The sequence below is a fragment of the Pristiophorus japonicus genome, chromosome 5, assembly GCF_044704955.1.
Source record: "Pristiophorus japonicus isolate sPriJap1 chromosome 5, sPriJap1.hap1, whole genome shotgun sequence".
NCBI lineage: Eukaryota > Metazoa > Chordata > Chondrichthyes > Pristiophoridae > Pristiophorus > Pristiophorus japonicus.
Window position 1 is genome coordinate 162396557 of NC_091981.1, and position 23621 is coordinate 162420177.

The 23621-nt window shown below is 51.4% G+C and overlaps 1 protein-coding gene across 3 annotated transcripts in view; it reads right to left on the reverse strand.

The window, feature by feature from the left end:
* The window catches only part of LOC139264492 (electrogenic aspartate/glutamate antiporter SLC25A13, mitochondrial), a 343232-nt gene that overhangs the window by 301396 nt on the left and 18215 nt on the right, over nucleotides 1-23621 (reverse strand). For all 3 annotated transcript variants that reach the window (XR_011593353.1, XM_070881056.1, XM_070881055.1), the window contains exon 2: nucleotides 1939-1992. Coding sequence is in view for 2 of the 3 variants with exons in the window: in XM_070881056.1 (XP_070737157.1) it covers nucleotides 1939-1992 (54 nt within the window). In the remaining variant the exon portion in view is untranslated. The remainder of the gene's footprint in view (nucleotides 1-1938; nucleotides 1993-23621) is intronic.

The window sequence follows — 23621 nt, forward strand, 5'->3', positions numbered from 1 at the left end:
ACATTGCCTCGTGGAGTCATTATCAGAGCATCTAAAGACATAACACTATGAACATTCAGCATGTTCTATTTAACCCCAGGTATGGGTCCACAATATTTTGGCACTTAAGGTTCACTTAAACTACAATGCGCTAAGACCCACATGTGCCTCATGCCTTCTGCCATCTTTGCGAGTTCAGTACCACCAATTGCAGCATGCTGCAGTTACAAATGTATGCAGCATACATGCTGAGTATCAGTCGTAGTGACATGGGTAGTTATTCTGAGGCACAGACCCTTAAGTTAACAGTTTATCCCACTGCAAACTGTATTGGCAGCTTGGTTAAAAATCATTTATTTCAAAGTTTCCTCAGGTTTTAGTGTATGCTGCATTTAAAAGTCTCATAGGTATGCTGGGAGTTGTAATCTGTTAAATCCAGCAACACAATTTAACCTCTAACTTCTAGATTTAAAAATACAAAAATAGGCCCTCGATACCCATTTCCCCAAAAGGCACATCTACAGTTCTAAAATGTAACTCCATACCATGTGTTGTGCATAACAATTTTCGTTTAACGATACATTCGTTTCATGATAATCCTCAGCAAGTTTATCAATGCAATTTCACACACAGCAAATCTTTGCCGAATCATCAAGTTAAAATACGGCACGGGCTCGACGGGCTGAATGACCTTCTTCCGCGCTGTAACCATTAAGAAGGTACCAAGTGAAGGCTCATCACTGAAGCAAAAACTGGAGGACAGCCAACTGCATTGATCTTGCACATCCGCTAGTGACATCTACAATTGTACAAGATTGAAAAGGGTTCGGCTTCCCATGACGTCTGTATTTTGTTTCATTCACCCCAAACTGTCACCATTTTAGTGCTTCAATGCTACACTTCCAGGTATAAAGAAAAAGAAAAATTGAGAATGCCAGAAATGCAGAGTATCTATCAGAATCTGAAAAAGTGGAATTTAATATTCACAAACTATATCACCCTCAAACATTTTTATAAAGTCATCACAACAGACAACAATTTTGCAAATTAGTAGTGAAAATTGAGCATTTTGTATTGAACTTGTCATCTGTACTCTTCCAAACAAAGAACAAAGATACAATGAACTTGGGAACCAACTGAATGAGATAAGAGATTGCTATTTACTAATTGGGCCTGTGACTCTGGTTTAGTCTGAGATTACGCAATTTCTAATTATGTGAATTAAGGAGAAAAAGGACCTTGAAATCTGTTCCAGACACATGCTAACCTATCTGCCCAACTACTGATTAGTGCAATGCAATCCAATACATAATGGAGATCAAAATTCAAGAAGTTAACCAATTACTAGCTGCACAGGCCATTCAGTGCACAAAATATGAATTTGCACCAAGTATTGATGTTTGATCCTAAACCTATCAAAAATGTACTCATCTTGAATTGTACTTATTCCACATAATTTCTAGTGCATTGATTCTGTCCTGTTCCTTAAAAAGTTACTTATACAGGTTGAACCTCCCTTATCTAGAACCACCCCTCGTCCAGAACCATTCCCGGCCACCGGGTGGCACATGCGCACAACTCCGACATGAACAAATTGAAGTCCTTCCTCACTGCCGACTCCCGCAATCACTGGCCTAACCCTGCGATCCACCGCTTCCCCCCATGATCTCTCTGCCGCAATCCCAGCCCTAAGCCAGCCAGCCCCGATATCCCCTTGCTCAGTACCTGTACCATCCAATTTAACGTGATCACCCCTCGTCTGGAAAAATCCCTTATCCAGAACAGGCCAGGTCCCGAGGATTCCAGATAAGGGAGGTTTAACCTGTGTTAATTTATAAAATCTGGTCCTATATGAATCTTAGGTCTATCCCATTAGTAAATTGTAACTTTTATGATTGGTAAGTATATATCCATTTTTAAGAAACAAAGGAAATAAAAACTGTTAGTAAAGTCACATACCTTTAGAAATATAGTTTTCAGTTCATCTGGATTTGCTTCCTTGGTCAAATCCAACTGGAAAAAAATAAAGTGATGTTCACAGACAAATTACAAAACAGCAGCATACAGTACTCATCTTTGATGTCCAACTTACCAGATAAAATTAGACAACTGGTTAGATTTAAATAAAGCTTAATTAAAAGGATAGGTTTCGACAGTTTTAAAGGTGAAGGGAAAAACAGAGGCAGAGGGGATTAGGAAGGGAGTTTGCGAGTAGGGCATTTGCAGCTCAAGACTCTACCAGTGGTAGGGTGAAGGTATGGGAGCATGGGGCAGAGCCATGAGGATTGAAGGGAGCGGGAGGGGACATAAGGTTGGATGGAGAGTGGGACAAGAGCATGGAAGGATTTCAGCATTGACAACTCTATCCTTTCAGCTGATACCCAATATCTTCCTTGCACATTATTTCAGAAAACCATGCAGCCTCTGCTTTTCTGCATGCATTGCAGCACAAGGCACACATCTAAAACATTTCTAAACTAACTCCTGGATTTTCTTTCCAATTAATTGCTTGTATTTCTCAAACTCCTCCTAGTAGGGGAGTACATTTTAGACAGCAAACTTCTCTGCATCACTTAGCATCTCAGAGGAACACTCCCTTCTCCCAGGCGGCATTCCATCTTATTAAATACCATATCATAGAGCATTTTGGAAATGTGATGGGGACATATCATCAATCAGAATCATCAAAATCAACATGCCAGTAACATGTTAACCAGAAGAGACTCTGACAGTCCCACAAATTGTTATGAGCAAACAAATTTTACCTTAGTTAATTTTAATTTATTCAGAGAGTTAATGGAATACTCCAAGATAAGTTTCAACGATGGACTTGAACACTCATGTTAAGTATTATCTCCAAGTCGATTTATTTTCTAAACTTTTTTAAAAACCTGTAGTGCTAGCTCTAAGGTTCAAATGCCTTCATAGGCTGGGTACTAAAATATGGCACCTTATCACGAAGGGTCTTGCCTCCCACCAATCTGGAGTGGGGAGGTTGGGAATTGAGGCTGAAATGCAATCAGTTTCAAAAGGGTATTCCTCTTGAGTAAATCTACTAATTTTCAGTACCAGTTGGCAAGTGTGCTCAGCTCAATATTGCAATCACAAACCTAATCACACAGTCATATATTCATCATGTTACTATGGTCCAAGATCAAAGGCAAACAATCTGACCTTAAAAGAGATGGGAAGGCTAAGTTCTTGCTCCTCATTTCAAATTTTAATCTTAGGCTTAAAAAGAAAATCCAATTTATGTCTAGTCCTTCATTTCTAAATTTTAGTCATATTTTTATATTTCCCTTCTAATTTTTTCTGCAATTTTTTGAAAACAAGCATCAAAAATTTCATTTTTTTACCATTTCTTACACAACTCAAATTCATAAGTAATGTTGAGAAATAATAAACAGATCCTGCAATGTTAACTAAAACGGAAATCATCTGTTTCAATTTCTAACATCTGTTCCAAAGGTTAGGCACCACTGATTAAAATTATTGTTAGAACTAAAGCTTGTAGCTTCATAAGAAATGTAATCATAATTTTCATCTTAGTTGACAAAAATACAATCATTTTAAAGAAATTCCTCCTCATCTCAGTTTTAAATGGGCGGCCCCTTATCCTAAGATTATGCTCCCTAGTTCTAGTCTCCCCTATCAGTGGAAACATCCTCTCTGAATCCACCTTATCAAGCCCCCTCATAATCTTATACATTTCAATAAGATCACCTCTCATTCTTCTGAATTCCAATGAGTAGAGGCCCAACCTACTCAACCTTTCCTCATAAGTCAACCCCCTCATCTCCAGAATCAACCTAGTGAATCTTCTCTGAACTGCCTCCAAAGCAAGTTTATCCTTTCGTAAATATGGAAACCAAAACTGTACGGAGTGTTCCAGGTGTGGCCTCACCAATGCCCTGTATAACTGTAGCAAGACTTCCTTGCTTTTATACTCCATCCCCTTTGCAATAAAGGCTAAGATTCCATTGGCTGTCCTGATCACTTGCTATACCTGCATACTAACCTTTTGTGTTTCATGCACAAGTACCCCAGGTCCCACTGTACTGCAGCACTTTGCAATCTTTCTCCATTTAAATAATAACTTGCTCTTTGATTTTTTTCTGCCAAAGTGCATATCCTCACACTTTCCAACATTATACTCCATCTGCCAAATTTTTGCCCACTCACTTAGCCTGTCTATATCTTTTTGCAGATTTTGTGTGTCCTCCTCACATATTGTTTTTCCTCCCATCTTTGTATCATCAGCAAACTTGGCTACGTTACACTTGGTCTTTTCTTCCAAGTCGTTAATATAGATTGTAAATAGTTGGGGTCCCAGCACCGATCCCTGCGGCACCCCACTAGTTATTGATTACCAACCCGAGAATGAACCATTTATCCCGACTCTCTGTTTTCTGTTAGTTAGCCAATCCTCTATCCATGCTAATATATTACCCCCCCAAGCCCGTGAACTTTTATCTTGTGCATTAACCTTTTATGTGGCACCTTGTCAAATGCCTTCTGGAAGTCCAAATACACCACATCCACTGTATCTATAATTCCGTGTTTTCTCTCTCCCTCCTTTTTTAAAAAGTGGGGTTACATTGGCTACCCTCCACTCCACAGGAACTGATCCAGAATCTATGGAATGTTGGAAAGTGACTCTCAATGAAGCCGCTATTTCCAAGGCCACCTCCTTAAGTACTCTGGGATGCAGACCATCAGGCCCTGGGGATTTATCGGCCCCATCAATTTCCCCAACACAATTTCCCGACTAATAAGGATTTCCCTCAGTTCCTCCTTCTTACTAGACCCTCTGACCCCTTTTATATCCGGAAGGTTGTTTGTGTCCTCCTTAGTGAATACCGAACCAAAGTACTTGTTCAATTGGTCTGCCATTTCTTTGTTCCCAGTACATAATAGCAGGGAGATCAACATGGCAGAGGAATTCCCAACACGGGCAAGCAGGAAGCCCAGGACAGTACTAACCCAGGCAGGGTCATGAGCATTGGGCCACAAGAGGCTGGTGTCTGTAAGTATCTGCATATTACTGTATCCTTTAATTCACCCCAGCACAGATAATCATCATCATAGGCAGTCCCTCGGAATCGAGGAAGACTTGCTTCCGTTCTTAGCATGAGTTCTTAGGTGGCTGTACAGTCCACTACGAGAACCACAGTCTCTGTCACAGGTGGGACAGACAGTGGTTGAAGGGAAGGGTAGGCGGGGAACCTGGTTTGCTGCATGCACCTTCCGCTGCCTGCGCTTGATTTCCGCATGCTCTCGGCGACGATACTCGAGGAGCTCAGCACCCTCCCAGATGCACTTCCTCCACTGAGGGCAGTCTTTGGCCAGGGGCTTCCAGATGTCAGTGGGGATGTCGCACTTGATCAGGGAGGCTTTGAGGGTGTCCTTGTAACATTTCCTCTGCCCACCTTTGGCTCGTTTGCCGTGGACGAGTTCCAAGTAGAGCGCTTACTTTGGGAGTCTCGTGTCTGGTATGCGAACTATGTGGCCTGCCCAGCGGAGCTGATCAAGTGTGGTCAGTGCTTCAATGCTGGGGATGTTGACCTGGACGAGGATGCTAATGTTGGTGCGTCTGTCCTCCCAGGGGATTTGTAGGATCTTGCGGAGACATCATTGGTGGTATTTCTCCAACGACTTGAGGTGTCTACTGTACATGGTCCATGTCTCTGCGCTATACAGGAGGGCGGGTATTACTACATGAGCTTGGTGACAGTTTTGAGGGCCTGGTTTTCAAACTCTTTTCCTCAGGCGGCCGAAGGCTGCACTGGCGCACTGGAGGCAGTGTTGGATCTCGTTGTCAATGCCTGCTTTTGTTGATAAGAGGCTCCTGAGAAGAGGGAAGTGATCTACGTTGTCCAGGGCTGCGCCGTGGACATCATGGACCACTTCCCTCCTCTCAGGAGCCTCAGGAGCAGTGCTGTGCAACGAGGACAGGTTGGTGGAGGACCTTTGTCTTACTGATGTTTAGCGTAAGGCCCATGCTTTCATACGCTTGACCCCAGTCCGGATGTGGATTGGGTCTGTGATGGATCTGTTGGTAAGGATGTTTAGCATAAGGCCCATTCTTTCATACGCCTCGGTAAATACGTTGACTATGTCCTGGAGTTCAGCCTGTGTGAGCACAGATGCAAGCGTCGTCTGCGTACTGTAGCTCGACGAAAGAGGTTGGAGTGGTCTTGGACCAGGCCTGTTGACGGCGAAGGTTAAACAACTTCCTACTGGCTCTGTAGTTTAGTTCCACTCCAACAGGGAGCTTGTCAACTGTGTGGTGGAGCATGGCAGTGAGGAAGATTGAGAAGAAGGTTGGGACAATGACGCAGCCCTGCTTGACTCCAGTCCAGACATGGATTGGGTCTGTGATGGATCCGTTGGTAAGGATCACGGCCTGCATATCGTCGTGGAGCAGGCGGAGGATGGTGACGTACTTTTGGGGGTATCCGAAATGGAGGAGGACGCTCCATAGACCCTCGCGGTTGACAGTGTCAAAGGCCTTTGTAAGGTCGAAGGCGGCCATGTATAAGGGCTGGCGCTGTTCCCTGCATTTTTCCTGCAGCTGTCGCGCTGCAAAAATCATGTTTGTTGTGTCCCGGAGGGGACGAAATCTACTTTGCGACTCCGGGAGGAGCCCCTCGGCCACGGGGAGAAGACGGTTGAGGAGGACTCTAGTGATGACTTTCCCAGTGGCTGATAGCAAGGAGATTTCTCTGTAGTTGCCGTAGTCGGACTTGTCCCCTTTTTTAAAGATGGTCACAATCACTGCATCTCTCAGATCTCCCTGTATGCTCCTCCCTCCAGATGAGAGAGATGAGGTTGTGTATTCGCACCAGCAGTGTCTCTCCGCCATACTTCAGTGCCTCAGCAGGGATTCCATTCGCTCCCGTAGCCTTGTTGTTTTTGAGCTGTCTTATGGCTTTTTCTACCTCGTGCAGGGCTGGGGTCTCACTGAGCTGGTGGTGGGTAGCATGCTGCGAAATGGAGTCGAGAACACTCGAGTCAAAGGCAGAGTCTCGATTGAGGAGATCTTCGAAGTGCTCCTTCCAGCAGGCCCTGACTGCCTCGGTGTCCTTGAGGAGTGTTTCCCTGTTCTTGGCCAGCAGCGGGGTGGGGCCTTGGGAGTTTGGACCGTAGGTGGCCTTGACTGCGATGAAGTATCCTCACACATCATGGCTGTTGGCAAGCTGCTATATCTCCTTTCTCTATCCACCACCTGTTCTTTTGTTGGACCTTAGCCTTTAGCCGTCTGTAATGCTGCTCCCGAGTCGGGTTGCTGTTTAACGCTCAGAAATGCCCTGCGCTTACAATCTATTAGCTCTTGAATCTCCTGATCATTCTCATCAAACCAGTCCTGGTGTTTCCTGGTTGAGTGACTGAGCGTCTCTTTGCAGGCACCGGTTATGGAGGCCTGGAGGGCAGACCAAGCACTGTGGGCATTCTGCGTCTCGGGGTCGTCAAGGCACACCAGGTTAGCTGTGAGGCGCTGACTGTAAAGGGGTCTCTTAGCTGGGTCCTTAAGTGCCCCGGCACTAACTTTTTTGCGACACTGCTTCTACTGCCCCCTTCGCTTTGGGGCTATGTTGATATCAATGATGGATCGGATTAGGCGGTGGTCCGTCCAGCAGTCATCAGCTCCTGTCATGGCATTGGTGATGCGCACTTCCTTGCGATCCCTGGCTCGGATGATGACATAGTCGAGCAGGTGCCAGTGTTTGGAGCGAGGGTATTGCCACGATGCCTTGTACTTGTCCCTCTGGCGGAAGGTGTTGGTGATGACAAGTTCATGCTCTAGACATTTTGTCAGGAGTAGGGTACCGCTGGAGTTGGTTTTCCCCATCTCCTCTCTGCCAGCTATGCCTCCTCAGGGAGGTCTGTATCCTTGTCAACCCTGGTGTTGAAGTCGCTGAGGAGGATCAGTTTGTAGCCCGCGGGGACGCAGGTCTGGGATTTTTTGAGGTTGGAGCAAAAACTCTCTTTGGCCTCATCTGTTGCATCAAGTGTTGGGGCGTACGCACTGATGACTGTGGCGCATTGCTTCCGGGATAGGGTGAGTCGAAGCGTCATGAAGCGTTCGTTAGCCCCACAGGGGAGTCTTTGAGGTGGTCGACCAGCTCGTTTTTGATGGCAAAGCCGACTCCGTGGAGGCGGCGTTCTGCCTCTAGTTTCCCTTTCCAGAAGAAGGTGCAACCTCCACCTTGTTCCTCGAGCTGGCCTTCCCCTGCCCATCGGGTCTCGCTTAGGGCAGCGATGTTGATATCAAAGCGTCTAAGTTCCCGGGCAACTATGACGGTGTGGCGTTCCGGTCTGTCACTGTTGGGGTTGTCCATGAGGGTCTGATGTTCCAGGTCCAGAACTTCATGTTAGAGGAGTGGAAGATGCCTGTGCGTGATTTCTTTTAACGTTGCACATCGGCTACCACAAGGTCTTGGTCCAGTGGCAACGAGGTCGAAGACGACTGGAGATTAGGCACTGCTGTATGGGCCTAGTTGCCCGTGGCGAGATGTTGCCCGCAGGCTCGGCGCTGGGATGGTAGGTGGTCCAAGGCTTGGTTGGGAACAGGGGGTCACAGCCAGCCATTGTACTCACCACGTGCTGGAGGAGGAGAGGAGGCCAGGCCACCAGTGGGGAAGGGGATGTCCAGATGGGAGGGGCGGGGGGCGCGGAGGAGGTGGAGGCCCGATAGCCAGGTCACGCCGAGTCGCCGCAAGAGGTTCAGCCAGAAGGCTCAGATCCAGCTGCCACAGGAGGTCCAGCATGGAGGCCCAGGTCGCGCCGAGTCGACGCAGGAGGTCCAGCCGGGAGGCCCAGGTCGCGCCGAGTTGCCGCAGGAGATCCAGCCGGGAGGCCCAGGTCCAGCTGCTGCAGGAAGTCCAGCCGGGAGGCCCAGGTCACGCCGAGTCGCCGCAGGAGGTCCAGCTTGGTGGCCCAGGTCGCGCCGAGTCAACGCAGGAGGTCCAGCTAGGAGGCCCAGGTCCAGCTGCCGCATGAGGTCCAGCCGGGAGGCCCAGGTCCAACTGCCGCAGGAGGTCCAGCCGGGAGGCCCAGGTCGCGCTGAGTTGCCACAGAAGGTCCAGCCGGGAGGCCCAAGTCGCTTCGAGTCGCCGATGTGTGGTGTGGCGGAAGGCCTGAGGTAGGCCCGAACTTTGGGATTCGCGGCGTTGGGGTTAGAGTGGGGATTTAAGTGTTTAAGACCCTCTATTAGGCTAGGGCTGGGGCTTGGGGAAGCTTAGACAGTGGGAGGGGGGAGGTCGAGGGGGAAAGTTGCCGAGGAGCTGTTTAGTAGGGGAGCTTCCACCCCGACGGCCATACAGCAAGCTTAACAACATCACCCTGAAATCGCCAGACTGTTACCTGATCATCTACATATTCGCTCTCCCACCCAAACTCACCATCCTTTTCTCTTTGTTCTCGACCTTTTCAACACCAAGGGGCTTCAAGAAGAAAATATCTCAGGAGGAGAACAATACCTGGGGATGCAGCATCAGGAACTCCACCCCTTCCAAGTATAAGCTCAGACGTGATCACTCTGCGTGAGCTACATAGTGAACTAGAGGAGTCTACACATGGTGAAACACCCAGCACCAGTAGGCAGCAGAAGCTACGAGTGGCAGAAACAGCACAGAAGAGACCTCACCGGAAGGCAATGCCTTCTACCAGCTCTGCTAAGAATGACAGAAATGCAGCATTCCAGGGCCAGCCCTGAGAAGAAAACTACCAGCTTCACACAAACAGCTCTATGGGTTATTGGAAAGCATGCCTAGACATTTCACCACTATGATTGAGACTGTAGAAGAGTCCGCATCCACTCTCTGTGGTGTCATTCCTCATGGCACCAACACTCTGCAATCTATCCTGAATAGTGTGGTCACCTCCAGAGAAGCTGCAGACACAGGCTGTCACAGAAGTAGTCCAGGTTTTTTTTTATTCGTTCATGGGATGTGGGAGTCGCTGGCAAGGCCAGCTTTTATTGCCCATCCCCAATTGCCCTTGAGATGATGGTGGCCTTCTTGAACTGCTGCAATCTGTGTGAAGGTACTCCCACAATGCTGTTAGGGATGGAGTTCCAAGATTTTGACCCAGTGACGATGAAGGAACAGCGATATTCTTCCAAGTCAGGATGGTGTGTGACTTGGAGGGGCCCCATGGAGGTGGTGGTGTTTCCATGCGCCTGCTGAAATGTCCTTCTAGGTAGTAGAGGTCACGGGCTTGGGAGGTGCTGCCGAAGAAGGCTTGGCGAGTTGCTGCAGTGCATCTTGTAAATGGTACACTGCAGCCACGGTACGCCGGTGATGGAGGGAGTAAATGTTTAAGATGGTGGATAGGGTGTCAATCAAGCGGGCTGCTTTGTCCTGGATGGTGTCGAGCTTCTTGAGTGTTGTTGGAGCTGCATTCATCAGGCATTCCATCACACTCCTGACTTGTGCCTTGTGGATGGTGGAAAGGCTGTGGGGAGTCAGGAGGTGAGACACTTGCTGCAGAACACTCAGCTTCTGACCTGCTCTTGTTGCCAGATTAGTTATGTGGCTGGTCCAATTACGTTTCTGGTCAATGGTGTCCTGCCCAAGATGTTGATGGTGGGGATTTCGGCGATGATAATGCCGTGGAATGTCAAGGGGCGGTGGTTAGACTCTTGCTTGTTGGAGATAGTCATTGGCTGGCACTTGTGTGATGCAAATGTTGCTCGAAACTTATCAGCCCAAGTCTGAATGTCATCCAGGTCTTGCTGCATGCGGGCATGGACTGCTTCATTATCTGAGGAGTTGCAAATGGCACTGAACACTGTGCAGTCATTAGCGAACATCCCCACTTCTGACCTTATGATTGAGGGAAGATAATTGATGAAGCAGCTGAAGATGGTTGGGCCGAGGACACTGCCCTGAGGAACTCCTGCAGCGATGTCCTGGGGCTGTGATGATTGACCTCCAAGCACCCTCAGAGCTACCTTGGTAAGGTGCCGCATCCCCGCCGGCACCTGGGAGTCCCTGGCACAAGACCGGAGAAGGAGCATCCGGGATGGCGTTGAGCACCTCGAGTTTAGCATGCATGTAGTCCTGTGTTGCAGCTTCCCTAGTTTGGCACCTTATTTTTAGGTACACCTGGTGCTGCTCCTGGCATGTTCTACAATCTTCATTGAGCCAGGGTTGGTCCCCTGGCTTGATGGTAATGATAGAGTGAGGCATATGCCGGGCCATGAGGTTACAGATTGTGGTGGAATACAATTCTGTTGCTGCTGATGGCTCACAGCACATCATGGATGCCCAGTTTTGAGCTGCTAGATCTGTTCTGAATCTATCCCATTTAGCATGGTGGTAGTGCCAAACACGATGGAGAGTGTCCTCGGTGTGAAGACGGGACTTCGTCTCCACAATGACTGCGCGGTGGTCACTGTTACCAATGCTGTCATGGACAGATGCTAGGACACTTTACAGCTTTGTTAGAAGCTCAAACAGCTGCTATGCAGATTCTGGGCTCTACAATGGAGAGATTGATAGATCGAACAGATAGGGGCTTTAATGGGGTTGGTCATCTCCTGCAATCTGCTCTCATGCAGTTTAGGATAAGTGATGAGCACCAGCCCCACAGGAGTGGCAGTGGCGCAATGGAAGCAGTACACGCTGGTCTCTCCCAGGCGATCAACACATCTGTATTCGCTGCTGCCACGCCTCCCCACACCACCCCACCAGTACCCACCATGGTGTCAGCATGTCATCTGGGCCAGACTGCTCCTGCAACAGCCAAGGTACAGCAGCCTGCTGCCAAACTCACCCAGGTTCAAGCCCCCAGGTCACCGGCCACGAGTATCTAAAGGGTCTGCATATGATGAACAGCAGCCTTCCACCAGCTCTACTCATGCCACTAGGGGAGCATCTCGTAGGAGTAGTAGAATTAAGAAACTTTCACTTAAAAACAACACTGTGGGTTGATCACCTGATTGAGAAATAAATGGAAGGCATTTATGTTTGCCATTAAATTAATCATCTTTATCACGTTGAGCCTATTGGTCTGCAGTGAGGTTTCACAGCAGCTTCTGAGTCTGTATTGTCAGAATGTCATTGATATAGACATTATGTGACTGGTTTGGCTGTTCATCAATGCAGGATGAAAGGAGTGGTGAAGAATATAACAAGGATTGTTATACAGAGAGGCTCTAAGTTCTCAGGGTAGGGGTGCGTGAAGCTCAAGACTTGATTATCTCTGGCTGCAAGGTGATATGGCCTTCCTTCCTCTGCTGCTCCTTCTCCTTCCCCCAGGTCTTCCTTATCTGATGTTCCACCTCTGAATGCAGGGCTCACTACAGTGCAATATTGCAATATGCAGCAGACCACGGAGTGTCACTCTCTATCTAGGGCATATTGCAGGGAGCCTCCAAAGGGGCCAGACATCTAAACCTCTGCTAGAGCATTGCTATTGTGTGCTCTATAAAGATCCTGTTTGTGCCCTGGCTTTGATTCTATTTGCACTATTCGGCGTGGTACGGTTGTGTGGGAATGACATCACCAGGTCTGCAGGGGGTATCCCTTGTCCCCAGAAATCATCCTATCACAATCCTGAGTGAAATTGTGGGGGTATGGTAGGGCGTCGGAGTATAAAAGCATTGTGGCAGCTCCCTAGGTACTTTGGACAGGCTTGCAAGATGATTTTCCTGTGATCAGCCACTTACTATACATTGATAATGTGGCATCCTTTTCTGTTGATGAATATTGCTGGCTCAGATTCCACTGCCCTGCCGGCAATGTGTGTATAATCAATCACGCATGCGAGGAAAGCCAGCAACTGCTGAAAAGCCACAAGTCTGTTCTGTTGCCTGATGAGGTCAGTCGGGAAGATGATATACTGCTTGGCCCTGGCAAAGGGGGCACAGGTCACCTGGGAGATGCAGCTGATGTCCCCTGTTGCAACCTGAAAAGAACCAGTTGCATAAAAATTCTGCGCAGCGATGACTTTGATGGCCACTTGCAAGACAGCAGACATCAGGTCCTGTTGCAGGAGGAGGCAGAGATCTGCAACAGTCTGCGTACAGAAGCGCAGCCTTCTCCTGCACTGCCCCTCAGATAGGTCCAAGAAGGTGAGCAAGAAGGGGCTGCATGCAGGAGGCCTTACCCAGTACAAATGACCTGTAGACCCTCTGTGCTGGGTAAGGCCTCCTGCATGCAGCCCCAACTTCTTTTATCTTCTGAGAGGCTCTGGTAGTGGTGGTGGTGGTGGTGGTGGCTGCTGATGCTGCTGCTCCTCCAAGTCTTGCTCTATCCAAAAGAAAGAATCCAGAATGGCTCCCATAATAGAGAAAGCTGGCTAAAGAATTGTAAGGCAAAAAAATAGTGGACAACCGATCTGGAAGCTGGAAACACATCTGCCAAAACAGACAGCTAAAGATTGTGAGATCCAGTGAGCTGCAGCTGAGATCCCCCTTGTTATGTATGTAAACCTGTAAATACCATGTCTAACCACCAGAGGGATTATCCCCTGGAGTCCCAAAGGATCCCACAATTCCTTGGGAGCACCTGTATTTCAGGAGGCCTCACAGGCTGGAGAGGCACTCTGAGATCTGTAATAAAGAACTACGGTCACACCTTACTTTGAGCTTGCAGTATCTAGTCTGACTCTTTATTCAAGACATAACACCCTTTTTATACTGCTTCAGAGGCAGTCAGAAACTAATCCCACTTGGTTTTTCTGATGGGTTCAAGACTGGGTGGGGGAAATTGCAATTTTGAGTTAAAATGCAATGGGGCCAGGTATGATGTCATCGGAGCGTGACATTAACCTTTTAATTAGGAGCCCGGTTGCCTGGGACAGGCACCTGATACAGCGCCAGAAACAGGTCAGTTAAAATGGTGGAGGGCAGGAAGGGTACAGGGAGCCCCAAACCCAATTTTAAGCCTCCACTCACAATGTTCTGGCTGTACGGGCTGGGTTAAAATTAACCCTATCGATTCTAATCCAAATAGCAAATTCCCTTTTAAAATGATCTACATATCAAACACATGACATATTTTACACAAAAATAGTAAAATTTATCTCTTTTGTCATCTTTTCTGTGTTTTGGTTCAGATTGATTTGCTGAACTCATGAGCTAAATATCAAAATTTACAAAATGTGTTAGTTTAATCCACAATTCATAGAAATATAGAGGCAACAATAAAATTGAATGCGAAACTAGTCTGTACTAAATGGAAAAGTTATCAATTCAACTTTACCATGATATGGAAAAAACTGTTTAAAGCAATGTTTTGTTTTATGAATACATAGGTCAAAAGGGCGTTTACAATGGACATGTATTACTTCATTTTTGATCAATAATGACAAAAGAGAAAACTGGGTTTAATTACTTCCTTAGTATTTGGCAAGATAGCAGATCTATTTATCTACATTGCATGAAAGCAGTGGGCGCAAGTGATTCAGAAAAACGAAGTGGGCATTTCAAAATAGTGACAGGGCTTAAACAATCGTTCCTTCTGCCTTATTGGTGGGTAGCTGATAAATATGGTTATCAATTACCTGTATGTCCAGTACACAAGAATTTACATGTAAATGTGTGTACAAATACATATAAAGAAACAGTAACCAGTTCTAAATTTACAGAATCTACATGCCAAGACATGGAAATAATAGCAAAGTCATCAATAAATAACCTTGACCTATCAAAAGGACTGTCCAATAGAAAGACAGAACATCACTGACATAAAGGGCCCAAATTTCCACATGATTTGCGCCTGATTTTTTAGGAGCAACTGGTGGAGAACGGATTATCTTAGAAATCGCAATTCTCCACATTTTTTTTTCTGCAGTTCTAGCCAGATAGAACAGTTCTACTTTGGAACAGAATTTTTTCTTCAAAAAGGGGCGTGTCCGGCCACTGACGCCTGATTTCAAAGTTTCCACAGTGAAAATGTACTCCAAACTAACTTAGAATGGAGCAAGTGAAGATTTTTGTAGAACTGAAAAAACCTGTTCTACACATTAAAAAATCAGGCGCAGGTTACAAATTAGGCGTCCAGAACGAGGTGGGTGGAGGTGGAGGGGGAGGGGGAGGGGGGGGGGGGGGGGAGGAAGGGAAGTCATTAAATTCTACAATAAATCTTATTTATACTTCTACAAATATTATACAAATAAATCCAACCTGAATAAACATTTACAATCAAAGAAAAGATTAAATAAACCATCTTCCTACCTGTGTGAAAGTGCTTCAGGCACGGAGAATGCTGCAGTCAGCCTGAGGCGCCCGTTCTTCCCGCGGGGGGGGGGGGGGGGGGGGGGAGGCGCCCGTTCTTCTCGCGGAGGAGGGGGGAGAGGAGGCGCCCGTTCTTCCCGCGGGGGGGGGAGGGGGCGCCCGTTCTTTCCCGCCGGGGGGGGCGAAGGAGACAGTGAGAAGGCTGCAAGTGCTGATGTGCTGATGGCAATGTGCTTTTATTAAAAAATGTTCAAAAATTAAACAGCTACAAAAAACTACAAAAATGGCCGCGTGCCAATGTTTTTTTCACACTGCACGTGCGCGAATGCTCCAACGCGCACGCGCAGCGTTGCCGGCAGGAAAAAAAACTAATTTAAATAGTACCCACCCCCTCCCACTTACAAAATTGGCTCGAGTGTAGGCTCCGCGCCCCCTTGACGCCGCACCAGGCAGACAAGGAGCTGCAGAATGCTCCAGAATCGCGAGTTTTTTTTTAGGCGCCGTTTTAGGCGCGAAAAACGGGCGCCCAGCTCGGAGGGGCGCCCGTTTTTTATCGTGTGGAAACTTGGGCCCAAAATGTTATTTCAAATCAGTGCTAAAGTCAGGAGTGCTAGACAGGGCCTAAAACACTTGCACATAATTTTTGAGCCCCTTGGTTCTCCAAAAAATGTACAAGGACAGATTAATTACTGGAATCATCTTAATATGGAGAGGAGGGAAAATTAGAGAACCTCCTCGTGGGTTTGCTCCTTGGCCTGGCCAAGGCTCCCAGTTTCAGAATGGATGCGACCAGTGGGGGTGGAGGTGCTGGCTCTGCCTGCCTCTCTTCCGCAGATTTGTCCACGGCCAGGTGGCCCTGGAATAGGAGCACATGGTGTCCGCCATTACGCTTGAGGCCTTCCGCGATCGGTGGGCACCGCAGGGACTGGAGTGTGTAGTGGATAAGAGAAATAATATTTAATTTGTATGATTTGGGTTTTATTAGTTGTGCCCCTCCAAATAGGAGGCACTTTTGTTGCTTTATTTGGTTAATGACACGGGATCTCCTTTTGAGTTAACCAAAAGAGGTATATTTAAGTTTAATTATTCCAGCATGCTTTGTATATTATAATGTATACCAAATACACAGAAGTACTGAACAGAATCACACAATTCATTATGTGCAGTTATGGGTTGTTGTGTCTGATAGAAATAAGAACATAATAATTAGGAACAGGAGTAGGCCATCTAGCCCCTCGAGCCTGCTCCGCCATTCAATAAGATCATGGCTGATCTGGTCGTGGACTCAGCTCCACTTACCCGCCCTCTCCCCGTAACCCTTAATTCCCTTATTGGTTAAAAATCTATCTATCTTTGACTTGAAAACATTCAATGAGCTAGCCTCAGCTGCTTCCTTGGGCAGAGAATTCCACAGATTCACAACCCTCTGGGAGAAGAAATTCTTTCTCAACTCAGTTTTAAATTGGCTCCTCCATATTTTGAGGCTGTGCCCCCTAGTTCTAGTCTCCCCTACCAATGGAAACAACCTCTCTGCCTCTATCTTGTCTATCCCTTTCATGATTTTAAATGTTTCTATAAGATCACCCCTCATTCTTCTGAACTCCAAGGCGTAAAAACCCAGTCTACTCAATCTATCATCATAAGTTAACCCCCTCATTTCTGGAATCAGCCTAGTGAATCGTCTCTGTACCCCTTCCAAAGCTAGTATATCCTTCCTTAAGTAAGGTGACCAAAACTGCACACAGTACCCCAGGTGCGGCCTTACCAATACCTTATACAGTTGCAGCAAGACCTCCCTGCTTTTGTACTCCATCCCTCTCGCAATGAAGGCCAACATTCCATTTGCCTTCCTGATTACCTGCTGCACCTGCAAACTATCCTTCTGTCATTCATGCACAAGGAATTAGCGGCCGCGTGGCCTAAAGGATAAGATGTCTGACTTCGATTGTAACTGTGATCTTATCAGAAGATTGCAGGTTCGAGTCCTTCAGCGGTCAGCTATCGCGCCGCGTGAAATTTTTCCAAAAAGAGTTTCATGCACAAGGAACCAATCGTAGAGCAGTGGAGGCGTGTCCTGCTCAGTTGGAGCTGAGCTGCAGAGAGCAGCTGCTATCAACTTGAGCTCCTGCCTGGAGAGCCCTGAGACCAGCCCAGGAAGAGAAGGAAGGAAGGGGCTTCACCACCACTTTTACCCAGAGGGAGAGGAGGAGAACAGAAAACATTTCAACATTTTTTACCATTTCTGCAAGGAGTTGGAGAGAGGGGGAAAAACCAACAACATCCAGTGTGGAAGGAGGGAGACTCTACATCTTCTACAGGTGGGTGTGGGTGCATTTCCCAAAAAGACTTTGTTGTATCGGTGGGGGGAGGAAAGAAGACCACTGAGGGCCGGAACATCGCGGGGGGTGTGTGTGTGTGTGTGGTAGTGTGCGTGGGGGCCGTGCTTACAACTAGGCCCCCCCCCACAATTGGAACCCCCCCCACCCCTCCACATTTGCCTAGCCTGGGATAGCTGGAGCTACCAGGCTGAAGATTTTCATTAATCACCCTATTAGAGATCGTTAGGAGTGTGTGCCTGGTGGCTCTAGCTACCCCAGGTGAAGACGTCTTCGCCCCCCACCTGAAGACCATCCCAAAGACTGTGTTTGTGTTTTTGCAATCTGGGGAGTGCACCCACCCACAGCTGCGAGGGGAGACCTGCCCTCGCAGCCCCCCCCACTTCCCACCCCCCTCTCTCTTTCTCTGCTACTCTGTTTCTCCCCTCTCTCTCTGAGAACCCTTTCCTTCCAAATTTAAAAAAAAAACAATTAAGACAACTGAGCAGAGGGAGCAAGGCCTCTCCCCAATTACCAACGAGGGGAGAGGTGCCTCGTTAAGGGCTCCTCTGCTCAGTTAAATATACGAGGCCATTAAAGACCATTAAGGCCTGTGACTTTGGGGTGGGTGTAGCCCTTAAAGGGACCCCGTGATGGCGACCCCATCCACGCCGGTGGCAGGGCCAGCGAAGACATATGCGCAGGTGGCAACCGCTCCCACGGCACCTCCTGCGCCACCCGCTGCCCTGCCACCATTCAGACTCATTACGAAGAAACACGGGGTCAAGAGCTACACTCACCCCACAATGAGCATCGAAGAGTGCGTGCGGGCGATGGCTGGGGTAGTCGGCCCCTCGGCCATTGTCGCGGCCTCCAAGATGTCTGGGAAGGCTGTTTTCTTCCTGGGGTCGGAGCGGGCGGTGTCCCTGGCCCTCGAAAGGGGGCTCACGGTGGGCGGGACGTTCCTGCCGGTGGATCCTCTCGAGGCCACCGCGCAGAGGGTCATCGTGTCGAACGTCCCGCCCTTTGTTCCCGCTGAGCTCCTCCTCCCTCACCTACAACAACTGGGGGAGGTAAGGTCGGGGATCAACCCCATACCGCTCGGCCTCAGGGAGAACAGCCTGCGCCACGTGTTCTCCTTCCGCCGCCAGCTCTTTGTCCGGCTGGCGCGGGAGGAGACGACGGAGGGAAATTTTAATGTGGTGCACGAGGGGACTGCCTACCGCGTCTTCTGGACGTTGGACGGCGTGCGGTGCCATGCCTACAAGGAGGTGGGGCACGTTCGCAAGAACTGCCCCGCCTCCAAGGCCGCCAAACCACCGAAGGCGGCCAAGGCTGGCGCCGCCGCCACCCCTCCCCCTAGCTGCGTCCGCGTGCCGGGAGCCATGGGTGCGCGGGCATCGTCGGAGACCTTTGTTTTCAGGGCCTCCGGCGGGGGGGAGGGAGAGCGTCCGACCGGAAGGAAGGCGCGGAAGAAGACAAAACATCCAGAGGCGGGTCCCCTCGGTGCGCCAGACAATTTGACCACCGCGCTCAGCCCAACCCAGTCACCGGCGAGCGCGGGGTGCCCCGAGCCCGGGCCCTTGAATAACACCACAGAGGGGCCCAGGCGCGGGCAAGAAAAGGAAAAGGGGGGGGCGGAGCGGGAGGCCTCGGCAGACATGGGGGTCTCCCTGCCTCCGCGCGCCCCCAGGAACAAAAGGAGGCGCGGCTCCGATGAGGCGGAGGGGGAACAACATCCCTCCGCGGAGGAGTCGGTGCCCGCCGCGTGTCCCGCGTCCCCCACCAGCGCTCCCAAATTGCGCTGCAGGCGCGAAGAGTCTGTCCCCGGGGAGGGTGAGGCAGTCGAGGCTGCCCAGCCGCTGCCTCCTGGGGATGGCATGGAAGATCTGCCTGTCGTGGGGGGCGTGGGGACCGCGGAGGAATGCATTGCCGCCGGGCCGGGCGTCCCGGGGACTGAGGCGGGCGAGGCCGAAAAGGCCGAACCTGAGCCCGCCCAGCCAATACCCAACTTCCCCCGGGAGTCGCTCGACCCGGCAGAAACACAAACTGATTTTAATGAAACTGTAGATGCTGGGCCGGGGGGTGGCAGCGGGGAGGGGGAGGAACACCCACCCTCGCCTCTTACTTTGGAGCTGGAGCACTTGGGGAGCCTGGGGATCTCCTATGGCCGGGTCTCTCCTTGTTCTCCGGTTCCTGGGGCGGAGGGGGAACCCCTTCCGCTGTCATTTCCCGACCCAGCACCATTTTTAAAAGAGCCCAGTGGGGACTCCTCTGCCGACGATCCTGGGGGTGGGATCGGGGCAGTGCCAGGGCCGGTTGGAGCGGCCGGTTCATTTGCCGTACCTTGTGCGGTCGATGGGCCGGCTGCTGGCGGCCACCTCCCGGAGGAGGACGGGGACTCGGTGGGGGACGCGGGAGAAGAACTAGAGACCACCGCCAGGGAGGCGGTGGATCTGCTCGCGGCCGCCGCTGAGGCCCTCCTCATTCCTGCAAAGGAACTCCGGGACTTTTTGGCCCAGAGCCGGGGTCGCCGCGACCAAGCCCGACTGGCCCTGGAAAAATGGTCCGAGCCGGAACTGATCAAGGGGTCCGTCCGCGCCGCCGTCAAAACCTTGGCCGCGGGCGGGCCCTTGACAAAGGAGCAGCACCTTGAGCTGCGCGAGCTCGAGGGACTCCTCGCTGGGCTGCGGAGGGAGCGGAGTTCAACAAAAGACTCCGCTCCCTCCCCCACAATAGGTTAAGGTAGAGGTTGCACTATGCTTTTGCCATGAAGATAACCATAGCCAGCCTCAACATCAACGGCGGCAGAGGGGCACGCCGTAGATTTGACAATTTTTCGCTCCTGCGGGAGGGGAAATATGCGGTGTGCTTCCTGCAAGAAACCCACACCGTTCCGGGAGACGAAGCCACGTGGCTCCTGGAATGGCAAGGAGAGGTCCGCATGAGCCACCTCACCGCCATTTCTAGTGGGGTGGCCATCTTGCTGGGCCCGCATTTTCAGCCGGAGATCTTGGGGGTCGAGGAGCCCGTGCCAGGCCGCTTGCTGCACGTAACGGTTCGCCTGGGGGACGTGCCGCTCCATCTCGTGAACGTGTACGCCCCTCATCCCGGCCCGCAGCAAACGCGCTTCTTTGAAGAGGTGTCCGCTCTTCTTGGCTCCGTCGACGTCGGCGACTGCATTGTCCTTGGGGGGGATTTTAACTGCACCCTCGAGGCGAGGGACCGCTCCGGTGCCCCGCAGTGCATGACGGCGATGGAGAAGTTGAGGGACCTGGTCGGGTCCTTCGACTTGGTGGACGTCTGGCGAAATCTCCACCCCGACTCCAGCGCCTTTACTTGGGTGAGGCCTGGAGTTGGATGGTCTAGAGTCGACCGCCTTTACGTGTCTCGGGCGTACGTTTCCTGCGTCCCGGCGGCCTCCATGCGGCCGGTGCCGTGTTCGGACCACCACCTGGTGTGGGCGGAGCTCGCTTCGCTCCGCGCGAGGACGGGGTCCGCGTACTGGCACTTTAACAACCGGCTGCTGGAGGACGTGCGGTTCCAGGATTCGTTCCGTCGATTCTGGTCCGACTGGAGAAGGAAGCAGGGGGGCTTCCCCTCCTTGAGGCTATGGTGGGACGTGGGCAAGGCTCACGTCCGCGTCTTCTGTCAAGAGTACGCGAGGGGGTCGACCAAGAGGCGGGCGGCCAGAGTCGGGCGCCTAGAAAAAGAGGTGCTCGACCTGGAAGCCCGTCTCGGTCAAGTCGTCCGGGACCCGGCCCTGCGGACGGTGTACGAAGCGAAGAAGGCCGCGCTGAAGGACCTGCAGCTCGTCGGGTCCCGAGGCGCGTTCGTGAGGTCGCGGATCCGGTTCCTGCGGGATCTGGACCGCGGTTCCCCCTTCTTCTACTCGCTGGAAAAAAGGCAGAGTGTCCGTAAGCAGCTCTTGACGCTGCTGGCCGACGACGGCTCTCTCGTCTCGGATCCGGAGGGCGTCAACAACAGGGTCCGTGAATATTACGGGGCTCTGTTCTCTCCGGATCCGTCCAGCGAGGAAGCGCGTAGAGTTTTGTGGGAGGACCTGCCGAAGGTCGGCCCGGAGGGCGCCGAAAATCTGGAAGCTCCGCTAAGCCTGGCGGAGCTGACCGGTGCCCTCGCCCGGCTCTCGAGGGGAAAATCCCCGGGGCTGGACGGGCTGACCGTGGAGTTCCACAGGGCGTTCTGGGACGTCCTGGGGAGCGACTACGCGCGGGTCCTGGGGGAAAGTCTGGCGACCGGGGAGATGCCCCTCTCTTGGCGCAGGGCAGTCATCGTCCTGCTGCCTAAGAAGGGCGATCTCCGCCTCCTTAAGAACTGGCGCCCGGTCTCCCTCCTCAGCACGGACTACAAAATCTTCGCCAGGGCGATGTCTGCTCGCCTTGGTGCCGTGCTGGACCACATGATCCACCCCGACCAGTCATACACGGTCCCGGGCCGGACGATCCACGACAACATCCATCTGGTCCGGGACCTCATCCATTGTTCCCAGGAGGCTGGTCTGTCGGTCGCCTTCCTATCCCTCGACCAAGAGAAGGCGTTCGACAGGGTGGATCACGACTATCTGCTCGGAACTCTGCGCGCTTTCGGGTTCGGGACGCATTTCGTCGCCCGGATCCGACTTTTGTACGCCGCCGCGGAGTGTCTGATTAAGGTTAACGGGTCCTTGACGGCGCCCCTTCGCTTTAGGAGAGGGGTGCGCCAGGGATGCCCCATGTCCGGCCAGTTATACGCCGTTTGCGTGGAGCCTTTCCTGCGCCTCTTGCGGACGAGGTTGACGGGACTGGCTCTGCAAGGGCCGGGCGTGGAGGTCGTCCTCTCGGCTTACGCCGATGACGTGCTCCTCGCGATAGAGGATCCCGCTGACCTGCGGAGGATGCGTGAGTGCCAGGAGATTTACTCGGCCGCGTCCTCCGCCAGGATCAACTGGGAGAAATGTTCCGGACTCCTGGTGGGTCAGTGGCGGGTGGACTCCCTGCCGGAGGAGCTCAGGCCTTTTGCCTGGAGCACGACCCATCTCCTCTATCTGGGAGTCTACCTTAGCCCCGACGAGGGAGCCTGGCCGGCGAACTGGCAGGAGCTGGAGGCCAAGGTCGCCGCTCGCCTAGGGCGCTGGACAGGACTGCTCCGAGTGCTGTCCTACAGGGGTCGAGCGCTAGTCATAAACCAGCTGGTGGCCGCAATGCTGTGGTACCGGCTGGTCACTTTGACCCCTCCCCCTGCGTTTGTCGCCAAGATACAGAAGAAGCTGGTGGACTTCTTCTGGAACAACAGGAAGCACTGGGTCTCTGCCGCGGTCTTGAGTCTCCCGCTTGAGGAGGGCGGTCAGTCGTTGGTGTGCGTCAGCGCCCAGCTCGCGACTTTCCGTCTTCAGACCCTGCAGAGATACCTTTACGTCGAGCCCCCTCCTAGGTGGTGCGCTCTGGCGAGGTATTTCTTCCGCCAGCAGCTCGACCTCAATTATGACACGCAGCTCCTGTTTGTGAACTTGGGGGGTGCCAGGACCGCCCTCCGGGAGCTGCCTGTCTTTTACAGGGAACTCATCAGGGTCTGGAACAAAGTCTCCACCAAGCGCAGCTCTCCGCCGGCTGGAGTGGCGGCCGTCCTGCAGGAGCCGCTGCTCGGGAATCCGTACCTCCACGGCCGAGGCTTCATGTGGCGGTCGGAAGAGAGGGCTGTGGCTGGTGAGGTGACCAGGGTCAGGGACCTGCTCGATGGCGGAGGAGCGGGCTGGATGGCGCCAGACACGCTGGCGCGGCGCTTAAACTCTGCCAACGTCCGCCACGCGGCCGATGCCATCGAGTCGCTAAAAACAGCTCTGGGCCCTGACTCCGTTAGGTGCATCGAGGAGGCTCAAGCACGTGGGGAGATCCCGTCCGAACTGACCCCCGTCCGGACGGAATTCCTCATCGGCGCCAAACCCCGGAACCTCCCTCGGGGGCCGGCGCCTCACAACTTGAGCCGCCTCCGGGAAATCCCCTCCGTGCCTTTCAGTTCCGCGCGGAGGGGTTTCCTGTACGGGCTGCTCCTGCACACCCTCAACTTTGCCATCCTCGCCGGCCGTCCGGACACGCCATGGCGTACCATCTTGCCGTCCGGAGGAGGCGGGGGTCCCCGATGGA